Consider the following 15,419-nt stretch of genomic DNA (forward strand, 5'->3'; position numbering starts at 1 on the left):
ATGCTTGAGATGTTCTCTCTCCTGTCTGAAGTCTATGGTCTACTGAACCTGATAAACATAATACTCATGGTAGAGGCTGCTTACTGAGGAATGAGGAGACCTAGACCCCATTGTGACTGCGTGAATCCACATGACACCTCCTGTAAGATGAGGGGATAGGGCTATATATCCTCTATAGTCCCTTCCCAGAATCTACACATGCAATGATTAATTCTGAATAAATTACTACGAAGATAAAAACTGCAGTGGATCCTTGATGAAAATTTTACAGTCACGGTAGAAGTTGAGTTTGGTTTGGAAGGAAGATGAAGGCATTCCAAGAGAATAGGGAAACAACAACCAGGGCAGGACAGCCCAGATCCTACTGGGAAAGAGCAACCAAACCACGGGTCCAGGGTGCCATGTGGTTCCCCCCTCATCTGAAAACTACAAACCTGCCTCTCCCAGAGTTGTGGTGAGTCCACAGCTCACATGAATGGCCTACACAAGAGTGCTGCTATTAACCTGTTACGGTCAGGGGCATGAGTGAAAATAAGACAGGTCATGTTTGGGTGGTAATTGAGTCCTTGAAGTCCAGGAATAAAATGCTGACTTCAAGGCCAAAGGGCAGAGTAATTAGATACTAATCTCGTTTAGAAAACACATTCTTTTCTCTCTTATGAGTTAGGAATGTTTCAAAAGGAAATTCATTAGAATTGAATCCAATGTCTAGATTTGGTGAGAATAAACACTATGAGAAAACAAAGGAATGTTTGTGGTTGTGTACATGAATGTGTATACGGTGAAGTGTTAACAAACATGTTTTACTCAACGCTAAATCCTCACTTAATTGGCCAGAAGATTAACAAGAAATGACCTGTGTCATGGGGGTCATCAGCACCCGGCCAGGGTATATAAAGGCCCCAGAGCAGGAGGGAGGCATTCACACCTGACAACACCCGAATCCTCTCACCCCTCCGACCCAAACCAGCCCCAGACACCACCATGTCCGGCTCCTGCTGCGGCTCCACCTGTTCCTCCCTGGGCTGCGGGGGAGGCTGCTGCCAGCCCTGCTGCTGCCGCGACCCCTGCTGCTGCCGCCCCGTGAGCTGCCAGACCACCGTGTGCCGCCCCGTGACCTGCACCTGCCGCTGCACGCGCCCCATCTGCGAGCCCTGCCGCCGCCCCGTCTGCTGTGACCCCTGCTCCCTGCAGGAGGGCTGCTGCCGCCCCATCAGCTGCTGCCCCACGTCCTGCACGGCCGTGGTCTGCCGCCCCTGCTGCTGGGCCTCCACCTGCTGCCAGCCCATCTCTGTGCAGGCGCCCTGCTGCCGCCCCCCCTGCTGCCAGCCTGCCCCCTGCCGCACCACCTGCAGGACCTCCTGCTGCTGAGACCCCTACCATCCCTAAATAGCAACACACTGGAGCCTAAGCACCTATTCTGCATTTTAAGAAAGTGGAAAGAAAAGGAGATATTTTTCATAAGGTGACAATAGCCATTTTTACATCCTACATCCAGTTGGATACACAAGCAGATGTCCATCACCACCCTCAGCCAAATACCGAGGTGTCTCCATCAGCAGAAGACACCATGGATGGTAGATCTCTCTTAAAAGTCCTTGGAGTGGACTTTGCAAACCCATCCTGAACTCTGAAGGCTGCCCAAACCCTCCTCATCATCCTTTGTAATGTGCTGCTCACTTATTTTCAATAAACTAATTTTTCCCATAAACCTCCCTGCTACCTGATTCATTCAGTAGTGCCTGTTTATTAGTGTACATAGCTGAGCAGACAAGGAATAGGAAGAAGGAAGGAAGGAGGACAAGGAAGAAGGAAGACAAGATGGAGAAGGTGAGGAAGACAGAAGAGAAAAGGGAGAGGTGCTAGGAATGGAGTTTTGGAAGGTGCTGCAGGATGGCCAGGCTACTCCTCAGACTGCTTATGTGGGTAGGAAATCTGTGCACACAAGGTTCTCCAGGGCCTGTCCTTTGCCCAGATGTCCACGTTCATGTCTCGACACCCCCCACTAAGTTTCACTTCAAGTAGCACTGAACTCACAGTAACTGGCACATGCCAAGCAGTTCCCTATGTCTTTGCTTTTGTCATATTCTTGCATTTATCTGGAATATTTTTTTCATCTACTCCTACCCTCCACATTCTTCATCCACCAAACACTCAGTCATTTCCAAGATTCAGCTCAGTCTTCTCTAACAGTTCTGTCCTAACCCCTCTACCACATAAACACACCTGCACATATTCATGCACCCACAGGCATGCATGTCCGCGTACACGTACGTACACACACACACACACACACACACACACACACACACACACACGCTAGGTCAGGTGCCCCTAACATGTTCCAATAGCATCCGATATTCATCTCCCTCCCCACAAGGCATTGTATTGAGATGATCTATTTTTCTGCCTCCAACAAAGAGGACACAATTTATAATGGCTTCATTACTGAGCTCAATGTTTAGAATATGGTTGGTACTTGATTTCTATTGAATCAAACAAAATTAGAAGGCAATTGTCTTTATGACAAGAACTCTAAAAGGTAGATATTTTACTTAAGGCAGAATCCTCAGCATCAGTATAACTTAACTTCTCTGACCTTCAGGTTTCTTCATCTGCCAAATGGGAAAGTTAATTCTCAGCAATGTTGGTTGCTAGGAAAGTTAAATGACCTTATGTATGTAAAGTGACTGGCACACAGTATTTACCAAGCACCATTCACTGACAGTCCTTGTTACACACTGGAACATTACTGTATCAAACAGGCTCAAAAGATGTGCTATTTATGACATATTATGTCACTGAAAGTGGGAGAGGATTGAGGGGAAGGCTTCTTGTTTTTTCAAGATAGTCCACATCCATTGGCAGAAACAGATTTCCTAACATAACAAAGCACACTCCTAAGGTTTAGTAAGTATAACAAAGAAAGAAGAAAAAATCCATCAGCAAATTGAAGCTGTCTCAGAATGAAAGGGCTAATGCATAGGAGAGAGCCCTAGCTTACAGGATTTATGAATAAGGGCTTGGCATCAGGAGCAATGGAGATAATACATGTATCTGATGGACTTTTCATTCCACCCTGAACCACCCAAAGAAGGCAAACAACTTAAGCTGTAAGATTACTTGGGTTAGTCTTCCCTGGCTTTAGGAAGATGGTATTTATTAGGCAGAAAAGATATGTATTTGTTAAATTCCAGAAAAAAAAATTCCACCCGTTCCCTGATCATCTAGAATTTTTCCATCTAAAACATTCTCTCTTTTCAATGAATGATATCCATTTCTGTTGTCTTCCCCACTGTACAGGTTTTATGATAAACCTAGCCTATGAAGAACATCATGGACAGAAGACTCAGCCCCTCTTACAGCTGAGGAGACTGGCCCTGGCAGAGGACAGGTATTAGCTCTAAGCCCTCTTAGATCGGAATCCCTCTTTGTCTTCCCATCCTCCCCCTGCCCTCTCTCCCTCACTCTTTCCTATCCTCGTGTCTCTTACTATTGGAGGATATTTCAAAGGTCATTTTGCAGAACAGGGAACAGATATTCTGTTCTCAGAATTTTAAAATCTTCCTAACATCCAGTGGCCCCCAAACTAGCTCCTAACAACACAACCCATGAAACTATGAAGAAGAGGGTGTGTGGTTCACCATCAGAAAAGTCATCAGCATTGCACACTGTCAGTCCAACCACAAAATCCCACAAATTATCACCATTGTGATTAACATTTACTTACTCCCACCCTGGTGGTTATGCTCTTGCAGAACATCTGGAATTCAAATAACAGGACTAAAAAAGCCCATGTGACAAAGACTAGGGACAATCTGTTGTCCAAAAAGCTTAGGCCTATTAATGTGCAAAGGAGACCACACAGCATAGGACCAGAGGCATCCCATAAAACAAAGGAAAAGCTATTTTTATAGGATTTTGAAGAATGGTAGAGTTTAAGTAAAAACACAAGAATTCACATGAGGACTGGGCTGTCACAAGGACTTAAGTCCTCTTTCTTTGAAAACTACATAGTTAAGATAAATGAGGAATGTTGTTTCTGAAAACCTCTGATCTGAAACTCTGCCTCTGGGCTGGATGTTGAAGCTGCTTCTCTGTGTTAAGGTGACTAAGATCCTGTCCAGGAAATAGTGGGATCTTCACTTCTTACTGATGTGGCTTCAAATAGCAAAGTTTCTGACAGTCTATGATTTCAGGACACAGAATTTCTTAGTATTCTTTCCTTTTTGTTAGTTAAGAAATGCAGTGAGTTTACAGACATATTTCTATTCCTGACAAGTTAGTCACTGTATATGTTCTAAGCCAAATAACAATACACTAAACCATAAATCAAGCAAGTTCCCATTATATTTCACTAGATGGGATAGAAGTTTTGATAACTACTACTACCTGTTCACTGGTTTGAAGTAAGAGTTGGGAAAGACTATGTCACTCATCAGTGTTTACACTCAAAGGAAGACCACAGTACTATCTATGCTTTGCCACTCTCTTATCTGTGTATCTTTAGAGAAATCATTTCACAAACCTGGCCTTCCAAAAACTTTAAAGGACCATGATGGGTCACAAACTCAAAGGCCTTCAAGGACCACAGCTAGGCAGACCAAGGAGTGTATTAAAAAATGATTATATCAGGGCACCTGTGGTTCAGTCAGTTGGGCATCCGACTTCAGCTCAGGTTCATGATCTCATGGTTCATGGATTTGAGCCCCACGTCAGACTCTGGGCTGACAGCTCAGAGCTTGGAGCCTGCTTCAGATTCTGTGTCTCCCTCTCTCTGCCCCTCTCCCACTTGTGCTCTGTCTCTCTCTCAAAAAATGAATAAACATTTTTTAAAAATTTTTAAATAAACCACACTTTGGAGAACTTGGTCTGAGAGTCATCAGCAACCCTTGGATAGTGTCATCCTTTAACTACCTTCCAACTATAAATTATTTTCTATACCCCCATTTTTCTTAGCTGTGGCTGAAAAAGACAAGGTTATTTTATCAGCTACCAGTACATTTAATTCCCCTGTTTTTTTCTGAAGCCAATTTCACACTTCATAAGCAAACAAATCCTCGGCCAACAGACCAACAGTAGATCTTTTGTATCTACTACGAAAAGATAACTGGTTCCTTTATAAATATTTTCAACGTGTTTTGAAGAACTCAATACAAGTGCTTATGGTAACACCTAGAAAGAAAGAGCGATCCCAATTTCAATTTTATTTCTAAGACCATACTCAGGGAGGGGCATTCAAAATGCATAATATGAATAAAATCCTCACTTAATTTGAACTTTTTGTCCTATGGAAAGTCTTCTCCTTTGATTGCTTTATCTGCCTTTGTCTTACCCTCCTAAAATTTGTAATTACTGTGTGATAAGAATCTACTTAGAACTTAATCTTCTTCTTCCCTTTCCCTCTCCACTCATAAATAGTACTGTTTACATAGTAAGAGTCTTTAGAAGTGACTCTGATTTATAAGCCAAGTGAGTTACTAAACAATATCACGGCAGTGGCTCTGGTGATTATTTTCTTACAAGCGAAGTGAAGCACCGTGTTGTTTTCCAGAAGCACTGGACCATTCTTCCCATAGCACAATGAGTACACATCTCCTTTCATGAGTCATTTGGTGTTTTAGAAATTCTTGCTTCATCTCAAGGTCAATCAGAAACCAGGCCTGTGACCTCAGGAACACTACAGTCTTGCACTGAGTCATGGGTGGTGAACAAGACAAACAAGAGGAAAGTGTGATGGTGTCAACACTGGATTCTTCACACTTTCAACTTGTCACGTGGCATGGTCTGGAAGGTTTGGTTATTCCATGGGTAATTTTTTGGATGATATAATTCACCAAGTATTCATTTCGAGGAAGAAAGCAGACAGGCGGAAAGGAAAGCATCCTTCCATGATGGGAACTGCTGCCTCAGCAACTGAATCCACCAATCTAGAGACCAATGGGCAGCCACAACTCCAGGAAACGACCTGTGTCATGGAGGTCATCAGGACCCGGCCAGGGTATATAAAGGCCCCAGAGCAGGAGGGAGGCATTCACACCTGACAACACCCGAATCCTCTCACCCCTCCGACCCAAACCAGCCCCAGACACCACCATGTCCGGCTCCTGCTGCGGCTCCACCTGCTCCTCCCTGGGCTGCGGGGGAGGCTGCTGCCAGCCCTGCTGCTGCCGCGACCCCTGCTGCTGCCGCCCCGTGAGCTGCCAGACCACCGTGTGCCGCCCCGTGACCTGCACCTGCCGCTGCACGCGCCCCATCTGCGAGCCCTGCCGCCGCCCCGTCTGCTGTGACCCCTGCTCCCTGCAGGAGGGCTGCTGCCGCCCCATCAGCTGCTGCCCCACGTCCTGCACGGCCGTGGTCTGCCGCCCCTGCTGCTGGGCCTCCACCTGCTGCCAGCCCATCTCTGTGCAGGCGCCCTGCTGCCGCCCCCCCTGCTGCCAGCCTGCCCCCTGCCGCACCACCTGCAGGACCTCCTGCTGCTGAACCACCCATTGAGAAGCGTTCCCAGGTGTTCAGAAACATGTGAACACTCTTTCCCACCCCAAGGGATCAGATGAGATACGTCCCTTGCAAACTACCTGCTCTTCAACAACTAACAACAGTAGCTGTCTATCCTTTTTCCCACATAATTACCCAGTTAATCCTGGCCCTCTTTGACAATCTTTAGAAACATCCCAGCTTTCCTCATTTGAATTCCTGGCCTGAAAGAAAATGAGTGAACAAAGATCAAAGTTCTTCTTGAATGAAGCTCTATTCCACTGACTCATCATCACATCTCTACTATTTCAAGATGGGATAATTTTCCAGGATATCATTACATTTGTGCTAGGGTTTCACATGGTAAAATAATAAAAATTTTATCTCTGGGAAGCAATGGTGTTTCTCTTTATTGTTTATTAATCTTCCAAAGCTTTTTTTAGCTTAAGGTATGGTATGCAGAATCAGAAGAACCAAAGGAAGAAGGATTTTTTCAAGGGCTTTTTTTTTTTTTTTTAAGCTTTAGGAACAATTCAGGTGCAAGGTCTATAATTTTAATAGCAGTTCAAATAATACAGAATATCTCATGGGAGGCACCTTCATATCTGAAGTCACAGGTTTTGTGGTGATGCTGAGGAAATAAGACTACAGCGGTTTCTCTGATCGTGAACTTGACCCATGAATCATCCCCATACATGTGATAAGGGGGAGGAAGCCTAAGTCAGAGCTATGTTTATACCCTGATTTAGGAAACTGTACCATGATTAATACTAGTTGGTACCTGGGAATGCTGAACCACTGAAGGCCTAGGCTGGAAGAACCACTCTCCCACCTTTCCCAAGGCTCCCCTCCAGCACCACTATGGTCAGTTCTTTTTTTAAACGTTTACTTATTTATTTCAAGAAAGAGCTTGATGTGGGGCCTGATCTCACAAACCATGAGATCATGACCTGAGCCAAAATCAAGAGTCAGACACTTAACTGACTGAGCCACCCAGGTACCCCTGGCCAATTCTGATTATAATAAGGTCACTGCTGCTGGGAAGAGAAGGAGATATGTAGCTTAGCTGGAACAATTCTAAATTAGAACTCCAAATCACTTTACCATTAAAACAATGCCAATGTAGTTGAAAGATTAAACATTAATCCACACTGGATATGCTTTTGTTGTTGTTAAACACTTAGGCTGGTCGGTAAACCAACCACTAGTGTCTTTCTGAGAAATATACATTGAGTTCCCAGCATATAATCTAAAAGGGTTTTTGGAATGTGTTGCTTGTCTGCTTGGGCATATCTACCTGCCCAGAGAGAGGAGGCAAGCCAGGTAAGCTTTGTGAAGGCCTGGAACTTGACTGACTTTGTCCACCACTGGATTCCCACTGACCTGCACCATATTTGGCACGCAGGATTTTAATCAAAATTTGCTGAATGACTGAATAAGTTCTACAGGGTTAGAGGAGAGAAAAACATCTTCATCCCTCATTGACTCTCTCCTCATGCTGGACTCGTGCATTCTTACAATAAAATAAATAAGCTTTCTCATGAAGGAAAGTACTTTTCTTGAAATACAGTAAAAATTTCTCAACAAGAATCCCATTGTGTTCAAAACATCTGCATACACAATGGTTTTCTCTTTAGTAAGGGTTTGATGGTTTACTGGTAGATGGGCTCACAAATCCAATTTCTTTCTACATGTTCTTGAACACCATTTTTAAAAGTCTCTAACTACATTGTTTTCCTCCTTTCAGAATTTTCCTGGTTAGCCTTCTAGAAAATTCCTATTCTTATAATATATTCTCAGATGTGGAATGCTTTGTGTACTCCCAAGCTCCTCATTATTATGAGATTGTGTTTGTTTCCCCAGTAACTCCATGCCATGGTTAGCCACAGTGGCTGGTGAAGATCTGGGGAAGCCAGCAAGGGACTATGCAAGTAGAATGATCAAGAAGGAGGCTTGCACTACAGTCTTCAATCACAGATCTAGAACAGACTTAGTTGTAAAGCAAAAGGTCACAACCAAGGAAATCCAAAGGCAGAGTCTATAAAATGGCCGTGTGACATGATTTTCCTACAGTCCTGAGAATCACAACAACTGAGAATCACAACTGGCTCTGTAAGCAGGAATATGCTCAAGTGTAGTACATGGGGAAACAATGGAGCAAGACACTGGGATAAGACAACGTGGGCCTGGAGGTCACCTTTGGCTGGGATCACTACCTGGGGGCTCTGTTATGCTGGCCAACCACAACCTTCATCCAGATGGTAGGGTAGGGACCAAGGGTAGGCTGCCCCCAAATGGGCCACTTTGGTGTAAACACTATTTTGAGTTAAATCCAATCAAAACCCAACAGATTCAAGAAACATTCTTTACCTCTCCCTCTACCTGTCTCTACCAGGAAGAAAGCTATTAACAGAGATTCCTCTTTATCTAAAAAACTTATCTGCATAATAGGGCAACCTTTGCTTTCTAAACATCTCCTCCCACCTTCCTGCTAATGGTCTTTCTCCCCTTTGTATCCTCAGACCCTCACCCCTCTCCTTAGCTCATATAAGTATCATGTTGCCTCACTATCTTTGAAATTTCCATAGCTATATGGATTCCCCATAAGTATTCCACTGAATTTTATTTTCTCCTGTTAATCTGTCTCATGTCATTTTTCTAGTCCAGGTAGAAGGACCTTAAAGGGTAGAGTAAATTCTTCTTTCTCAACAGTGGCTTTGTTCATAGTGCTCCATAACCACTCAATTATGTCCAACTTTGATGTTATCTCCTTATGGTATGTTTTGGAATTTTTAGAAGGCTCTTTGGGAGATAATTCTTTGAATTCCTGAGGATATTGGGAAGACACAGAGTCTTTTCAGGTAACTCTAAAAATCAGCCATTTCACAAATACCATTTATTTTAAAAATAAATTCACTGTTAAAATTCCTAAATAAAACAGACATTCCTTAATGACAGGGAATATGGTAACCACAGTTCCATTCTTCAGCTCCTTGGGCTTATTAATAATGTTCCCACAGGTTGTTTTTGCAGTCAGTATTGGCTCCAACAGTAGTAGGTGTATGACCTTAGGCAAGTCACTTGTCTGATCCGTTATGTGTAAAATGAGGAATTCAACAATACCTATCTCATAGGATTATTGTGAAGAGTAAGTTAGTACATTTATTTCTTTTAGCAAAGTACTTAGATACTAGAACTCAATGATACTGGTCATCATGAAGATTAAAAATGAAATTCATCATGGTTTAGAAAGCTTAACTCACAGTAACAGAGAGCAGAACAGTAGTTACCAGAGGCTGGTTTTATATTCTACATTTTGTACATAAGGAACCAGGTAAGTGACTTGCCTAAAGTCATATGCCTAATACTGTTGGAGCCAATACTAATGGGGTATGTGAGGGCAGAAGGAGATAATTAAGAAAAAAAAAAAAAAAAAGAAATTACAGTGGTGGTTGCCAGGGACTGAAAAGAAGGGTTCATGGGGAGTTGTGGTTTAATGGGCACAGAATTCAGTTTTGCAAGATGAAAAGAGTTCTAGAGATAGATGGTGCTGATGGTTCACAACAATATGAATGGACTTAATACCCTGACTGTACACTTAAAAATGATAAGATAGTATATTTTACATTATATGTATTTTACCAAAATTTTAAAAATTGGAAAAACAACCCACTGATAAGATGATAAGATGCATTCCTGTAGCTACAAAAAGTACACAGCAAAACTCTTCTTTTATTCACAGACCATGCCTTTGCAAATAGTCTCACATTACTTTTCTGAACTTGTTTTGTCCAGGAAGCTTAGTGGTAGAAATGGGCACTCACAACTTGGGGAATTCACTTCCACTATCAGTAAGTGAACCTAAGGGCATGACAGCTATTCTGTGCTATCGAAACATCAATTGGCAAAACATCACTGAATTCTGAAGATAATTGGAAACTCTGAAGTTAGGGTCATTAAGTTCATATTTGAACCATAAATAGCAAAATATAATGGGTTTCCCTCAAATAAGGAAAGCAAATGGTCTTTCTTGAGTCCCTGAGCACCTAAAAAAAAATGTCTAGGGAGCTTACTAACTTACCAGTGCCATTTCAGAAAGAATAAACACAAATAAGGCAATCACCTGTGTCGTGGAGGTCATCAGGACCCGGCCAGGGTATATAAAGGCCCCAGAGCAGGAGGGAGGCATTCACACCTGACAACACCCGAATCCTCTCACCCCTCCGACCCAAACCAGCCCCAGACACCACCATGTCCGGCTCCTGCTGCGGCTCCACCTGCTCCTCCCTGGGCTGCGGGGGAGGCTGCTGCCAGCCCTGCTGCTGCCGCGACCCCTGCTGCTGCCGCCCCGTGAGCTGCCAGACCACCGTGTGCCGCCCCGTGACCTGCACCTGCCGCTGCACGCGCCCCATCTGCGAGCCCTGCCGCCGCCCCGTCTGCTGTGACCCCTGCTCCCTGCAGGAGGGCTGCTGCCGCCCCATCAGCTGCTGCCCCACGTCCTGCACGGCCGTGGTCTGCCGCCCCTGCTGCTGGGCCTCCACCTGCTGCCAGCCCATCTCTGTGCAGGCGCCCTGCTGCCGCCCCCCCTGCTGCCAGCCTGCCCCCTGCCGCACCACCTGCAGGACCTCTTGCTGCTACTAAGTTGCATCATCACTAAGGGTCCCCAGTAGATGGTGTGGGGTCCATTCTGCTCTTAACTTCAAGACAGAACAACATGCCTTTTCCTGAGAAGCCCATTTCTCATCTCTTCAGTCTGGCTCAGAGTAGGCCTTGGAGCCCCCTTTTCAGACTGACTACCGAGGAAGAGTACCTTGTCCTCTCAGGACCCCAGTCTAACTCCTCAATTATGTCTTCTGTTTTCTAATAAACTTAGTATTTCCAGCATAGAAATCATGGTCTTTGTGATACTTCCTCCCAGTAGGTTCTCTCTGTTTTGTCCAGAGATATTCAAAGCAAGATGCAGAATGATCCTCTCAAATTGTTCTCTGAAATAACCTAACTCTGGGTAGTTTCCTTATTATCCTTTATAAGGCATAGTTGCCAAGTGAAAAAAGTGGACATGGCTGTATCTTCATCACATGTGCTCACAATTCCAGACATGCCAAACATCTGAGCGATGTCCTTTAACAACACCCAGTGAGGAGGCTGCATCTGAGCTGACACACACATCCCTGGTCCAAGGGTTCATTCACTGACCTGACACCTGTTCTAAGCACAATTTAGGAAACTCAGTATGTTAGACGTGGAAATAACCTTAGGCAACATCTGGCCAAACCCATGTTTTTAAAGCTGAAGAGCGATGAGTAATGGACGATTAAATTAAGTTTCTTCCTAATATAGTTATAATCGCTGATGTTTAGAAAAGACTTAGGAGAATGCGAACCCCCTGACATTAAGCCCTTAAGTCAAACGCTTCATCTTAATATGGTAGGAGACATGTTCTTCTGCCCAGAAGAACTCAGGTCTTCTCTGGCCAAGAGTAACTGCAGCTTCAGATAATGTGCTCCTTTCTATGCATTAAACATCTGGCAGTTATTTTGAGTGTTATTTGCGGTGTCAACTCTTGTGGGTATTTAATCCACACTGGCTCTCAAGAGCTGATTACCTTTGTATTCAGCAACTGGGCAGTAATGGCATTTTCCAAGAAAATTAATCAATCACTGCCAATCTTCACATGTTTGTTGAACATCTATGACTAAGACACTGAGTGGAGACCATCCTGAGGAAACATGAAAGAATAAAAGAATAAAATATGCTTCAAAGAGGTTATAATCCATTTAGGGAGATAAGGTATAAATAAGAAAAAAAAAGTCAAACAGTACATAATATAAGCAACATAAATATAGAAGAAATGCCATAAGTAGTTAAAAGTAGTTTAAGATTATAAACTTACTAGGAAACGTGCTGTAATCGTCTTGTCCCATATTTAAGTTAAAATTAAGCAAGTTGTAAAATATTAAACTATTTTGTGAGAAAAAATGTATTCTGCATGTCTATGTGTGCTTATGCCTAAAAAGTATTTAAAACATTATGTGGGAGTGCCTGGATGGCTCAGTTGGTTAAGTGACTGACTCTTGATTTTGGCTCAGGTTATGATCTCATGGTTTGTGGGGTCGAGCCCTGCACTGGGCTCTGGGCTGGTGGCGTGGAGCCTGCTTGGGATTCTCTCTCTCACTCTCTCTCCGTGTCCCTCCCCAACTCACATGTGCACTCTTTGTCTCTCTCTCTCTCAAAATAAGTAAACATTAAAAGAAAAATTTTAAAAATAAAATAAACAAAATGCAACAAAATCTAAGAGTAATTGGGGATAATACTCATTTTATTCTTGGTATTTTTCTTAATTATATCATTTAAAATGAACATATATTTTATTTTTAGTGGAATGTAGTATCCAAAACCTACATTTATCTTGGGAAAAACATTTAAACCTTACTCTTGATTATGCTCTGCTTTTAAAAACCTACCTATGAGAATCTAAGTGGATTTAAAGCAGATAATTACACAGCAGCCAACTGTACTCTTATGAAGTATTTTATTATCTATAGAAGAGTGTACCACTATGCTATATAAAGTGGACTTCTCTGATACCTCCAAACTCTGATCAAATTATTAAACACTGATTCATATTTTAACTTTTCAGGATCATCTCAATTGCATAAAATAAGGTATGCAATTTGATATGTTCCAAATTAAGAACTTCAAAAAATTGTTAGCTGTTTCAAATTATAGGTATAATTACTTTTCTCCATTTGTATGAAGAATTGATAACTAAGAACATAAGACAATATTTTCCATGTTAAAATTTGTTCACAACGTTATTGTTGAATGATAGTGTTAAATAAAGCCCTAGCATTAGTAATACAAAATACGTTGCCCATCACCACCAGGAACCTGTCTAAATCAGTTTTAAGGCTTTTTTTAAAAAAGGATGTTTTTCTAAGAACTCACTGTGTGATGCAAAGACTGTGGGGTTCTCAGTAAGGTTCAGGCCACAAATCCGACACATATTCTCCTTATAGTTTCTTCAACAATAACCTAACTCCCCTTCCCAGAAATTGGTGTTCAAAAGAGGGAGCTGTATAACTCCCTTCCAGGTATTTTTATTTTATTTAATGTTATTAGTGAAACTCTCCACTGGATAATCTTATTTAATGTATAGTCTGTGGTTACTCGGCAGAGAAAGCCATTTGCCATATATGTTCATCTTTATTCTAAATTCAAAATTTAGAGTTTACAAGGCACCCACATAACGGGACTTTTTAAAATGTATTTATTTACTTAACAAACACAAGGCAGTTGCTAAGTGCCAGGCACTGTTCTTAGTGCTTACAAATATTAGCTTATTTACTGCTCACAAGCTGAGTGTGTACTATCATTACCCATGGCCCAAGGACACACAGCCAGTAAATGGCAAAGTTTTCAATGAATGTTGTCTGATTTTAGAATAAGTAGCATTAAAAAAATACCATAGGACTTGCCACCAATGTCAAATCACAGAGCTCTGTGGCATGAATTACAGAAACACAACCCCTATTTTCTCTGCCTAGAGATGAAGTTTATGGGCTGAGGATGAGCATCTTAGACCGAAGAGCACCAGAACTGTTTATTGAGGGACTCATGCACTCTTTGTGGACCTTTACGAAGAGGAAAAAAAATCTCTTTGGAACAATTTTGAATCAGAAGTGTTCAGAGTAGGGGTGCATGGGTGGCTCAGTCAGCTGTGTCTGACTCTTGATATTGGCTCCGGTCATGATCTCATGGCTCATGAGATCAAGCCCCATGTCAGACTCTGCGCTGATAACACAGACCCTGCTTGGGATTCTCTCTCTCTCTGCCCCTCCCCCATTCATGTGTGCTTTTGCTCGCTCTCTCTCTCTCTCTCTCTCTCAAAATAAATAAACATTAAAAAAAAGAAATGTTTAGAGAAATTAGTCTTGTTAACTAAGTTGAGGTTTTATGTATCTCTCAAAGAGGCCCCCTTTGCACAAAATGTTATCATCATGAATACCCCAACAACATGAAAAGTTGACTGAGACAGTATGCCTTGAAAAGAGCTAAGCATAAGCAACGAAAGTAAAAATCAGCAAGTGGGACTACATTGAACTAACAAGCTTCTGCAGAGCAAAAGAAACAATGAACAAAATGAAAAGGCAAATGGGAGAAAGCATTTGCAAACCAAGTATATATCCAATAAGGGGTTAATATCCAGAATATGCAAGGAACTCCTATAACCCAATAATAAAAACAAAAACAGAAAGCAAAACAAACAAACAAAAAAAAACCAATTTGATTGAAAAATAGGCAGAAGACCTGAACAGACATTTTCCCAGAGAAAACATACAGATGGCCAACAGAGTGCTTGACATCAGTAATCATCAGGGAAATGCAAATCAAAACCACAATGAGGTATCACCTCAACCTGTTAGAATGGCTAATATCAAAAAGATAAGAGAGAACAAATACTGGTGAGGGAGAAAAGCGAACCCTGGTGCACTGTTGGTAAGAATATAGTTTGGCACAGCTACAGTGGAAAAGGGTACAGAGATTCCTCAAAGAATTAGAAATAGAACTACCATATGACCCAGCAATCCCACTTCAGGGTATACATCCGAAGGACATAAATTCATGATCTCAAAGAGATATCTGCACTCCCACATTCACTAAAGCATTAGTTCACAATAACCAGGGTATTAAAACAACCTAAATGTCCAATGACACATGAATGGATAAAAAAAAATGTGATTATATGTGTATACACACAGAGCATACATATATATGAATGATATATATGATGCATGTGTGTATTCCAAGAGAAGTCTTGCAATAGTTGTGTTTTGCATATATTTATATAAATATATATGTAAATATATAAATATATATGTAAGTATATAAATATATATATAAATATATATGTAGATATATATAAATATATATGTAAATAT

At 42.1% G+C, this 15,419-nt stretch overlaps 3 protein-coding genes across 3 annotated transcripts; all 3 read left to right on the forward strand.

The window, feature by feature from the left end:
- The first annotated feature begins 969 nt into the window (after window positions 1-969).
- Window positions 970-1,711, forward strand: LOC131498503 (keratin-associated protein 2-3). Its single transcript, XM_058705813.1, has one exon. It carries the CDS (start codon window positions 985-987, stop codon window positions 1,369-1,371), a length of 387 nt encoding a protein of 128 aa, XP_058561796.1. The 5' UTR covers window positions 970-984; the 3' UTR covers window positions 1,372-1,711.
- Window positions 1,712-6,022: 4,311 nt separating this feature from the next.
- On the forward strand, window positions 6,023-6,874 carry LOC131498502 (keratin-associated protein 2-3). The gene has a single exon (XM_058705812.1). It carries the CDS (start codon window positions 6,097-6,099, stop codon window positions 6,481-6,483), a length of 387 nt encoding a protein of 128 aa, XP_058561795.1. The 5' UTR covers window positions 6,023-6,096; the 3' UTR covers window positions 6,484-6,874.
- A 3,780-nt stretch (window positions 6,875-10,654) lies between these two features.
- On the forward strand, window positions 10,655-11,367 carry LOC131498501 (keratin-associated protein 2-3-like). The gene has a single exon (XM_058705811.1). The coding sequence runs from the start codon at window positions 10,729-10,731 to the stop codon at window positions 11,116-11,118; it is 390 nt and encodes a 129-aa protein (XP_058561794.1). The 5' UTR covers window positions 10,655-10,728; the 3' UTR covers window positions 11,119-11,367.
- Window positions 11,368-15,419: the final 4,052 nt, after the last annotated feature.

This window comes from Neofelis nebulosa, chromosome 16, assembly GCF_028018385.1.
Source record: "Neofelis nebulosa isolate mNeoNeb1 chromosome 16, mNeoNeb1.pri, whole genome shotgun sequence".
In the NCBI taxonomy this organism is placed as follows: Eukaryota; Metazoa; Chordata; class Mammalia; order Carnivora; family Felidae; genus Neofelis; species Neofelis nebulosa.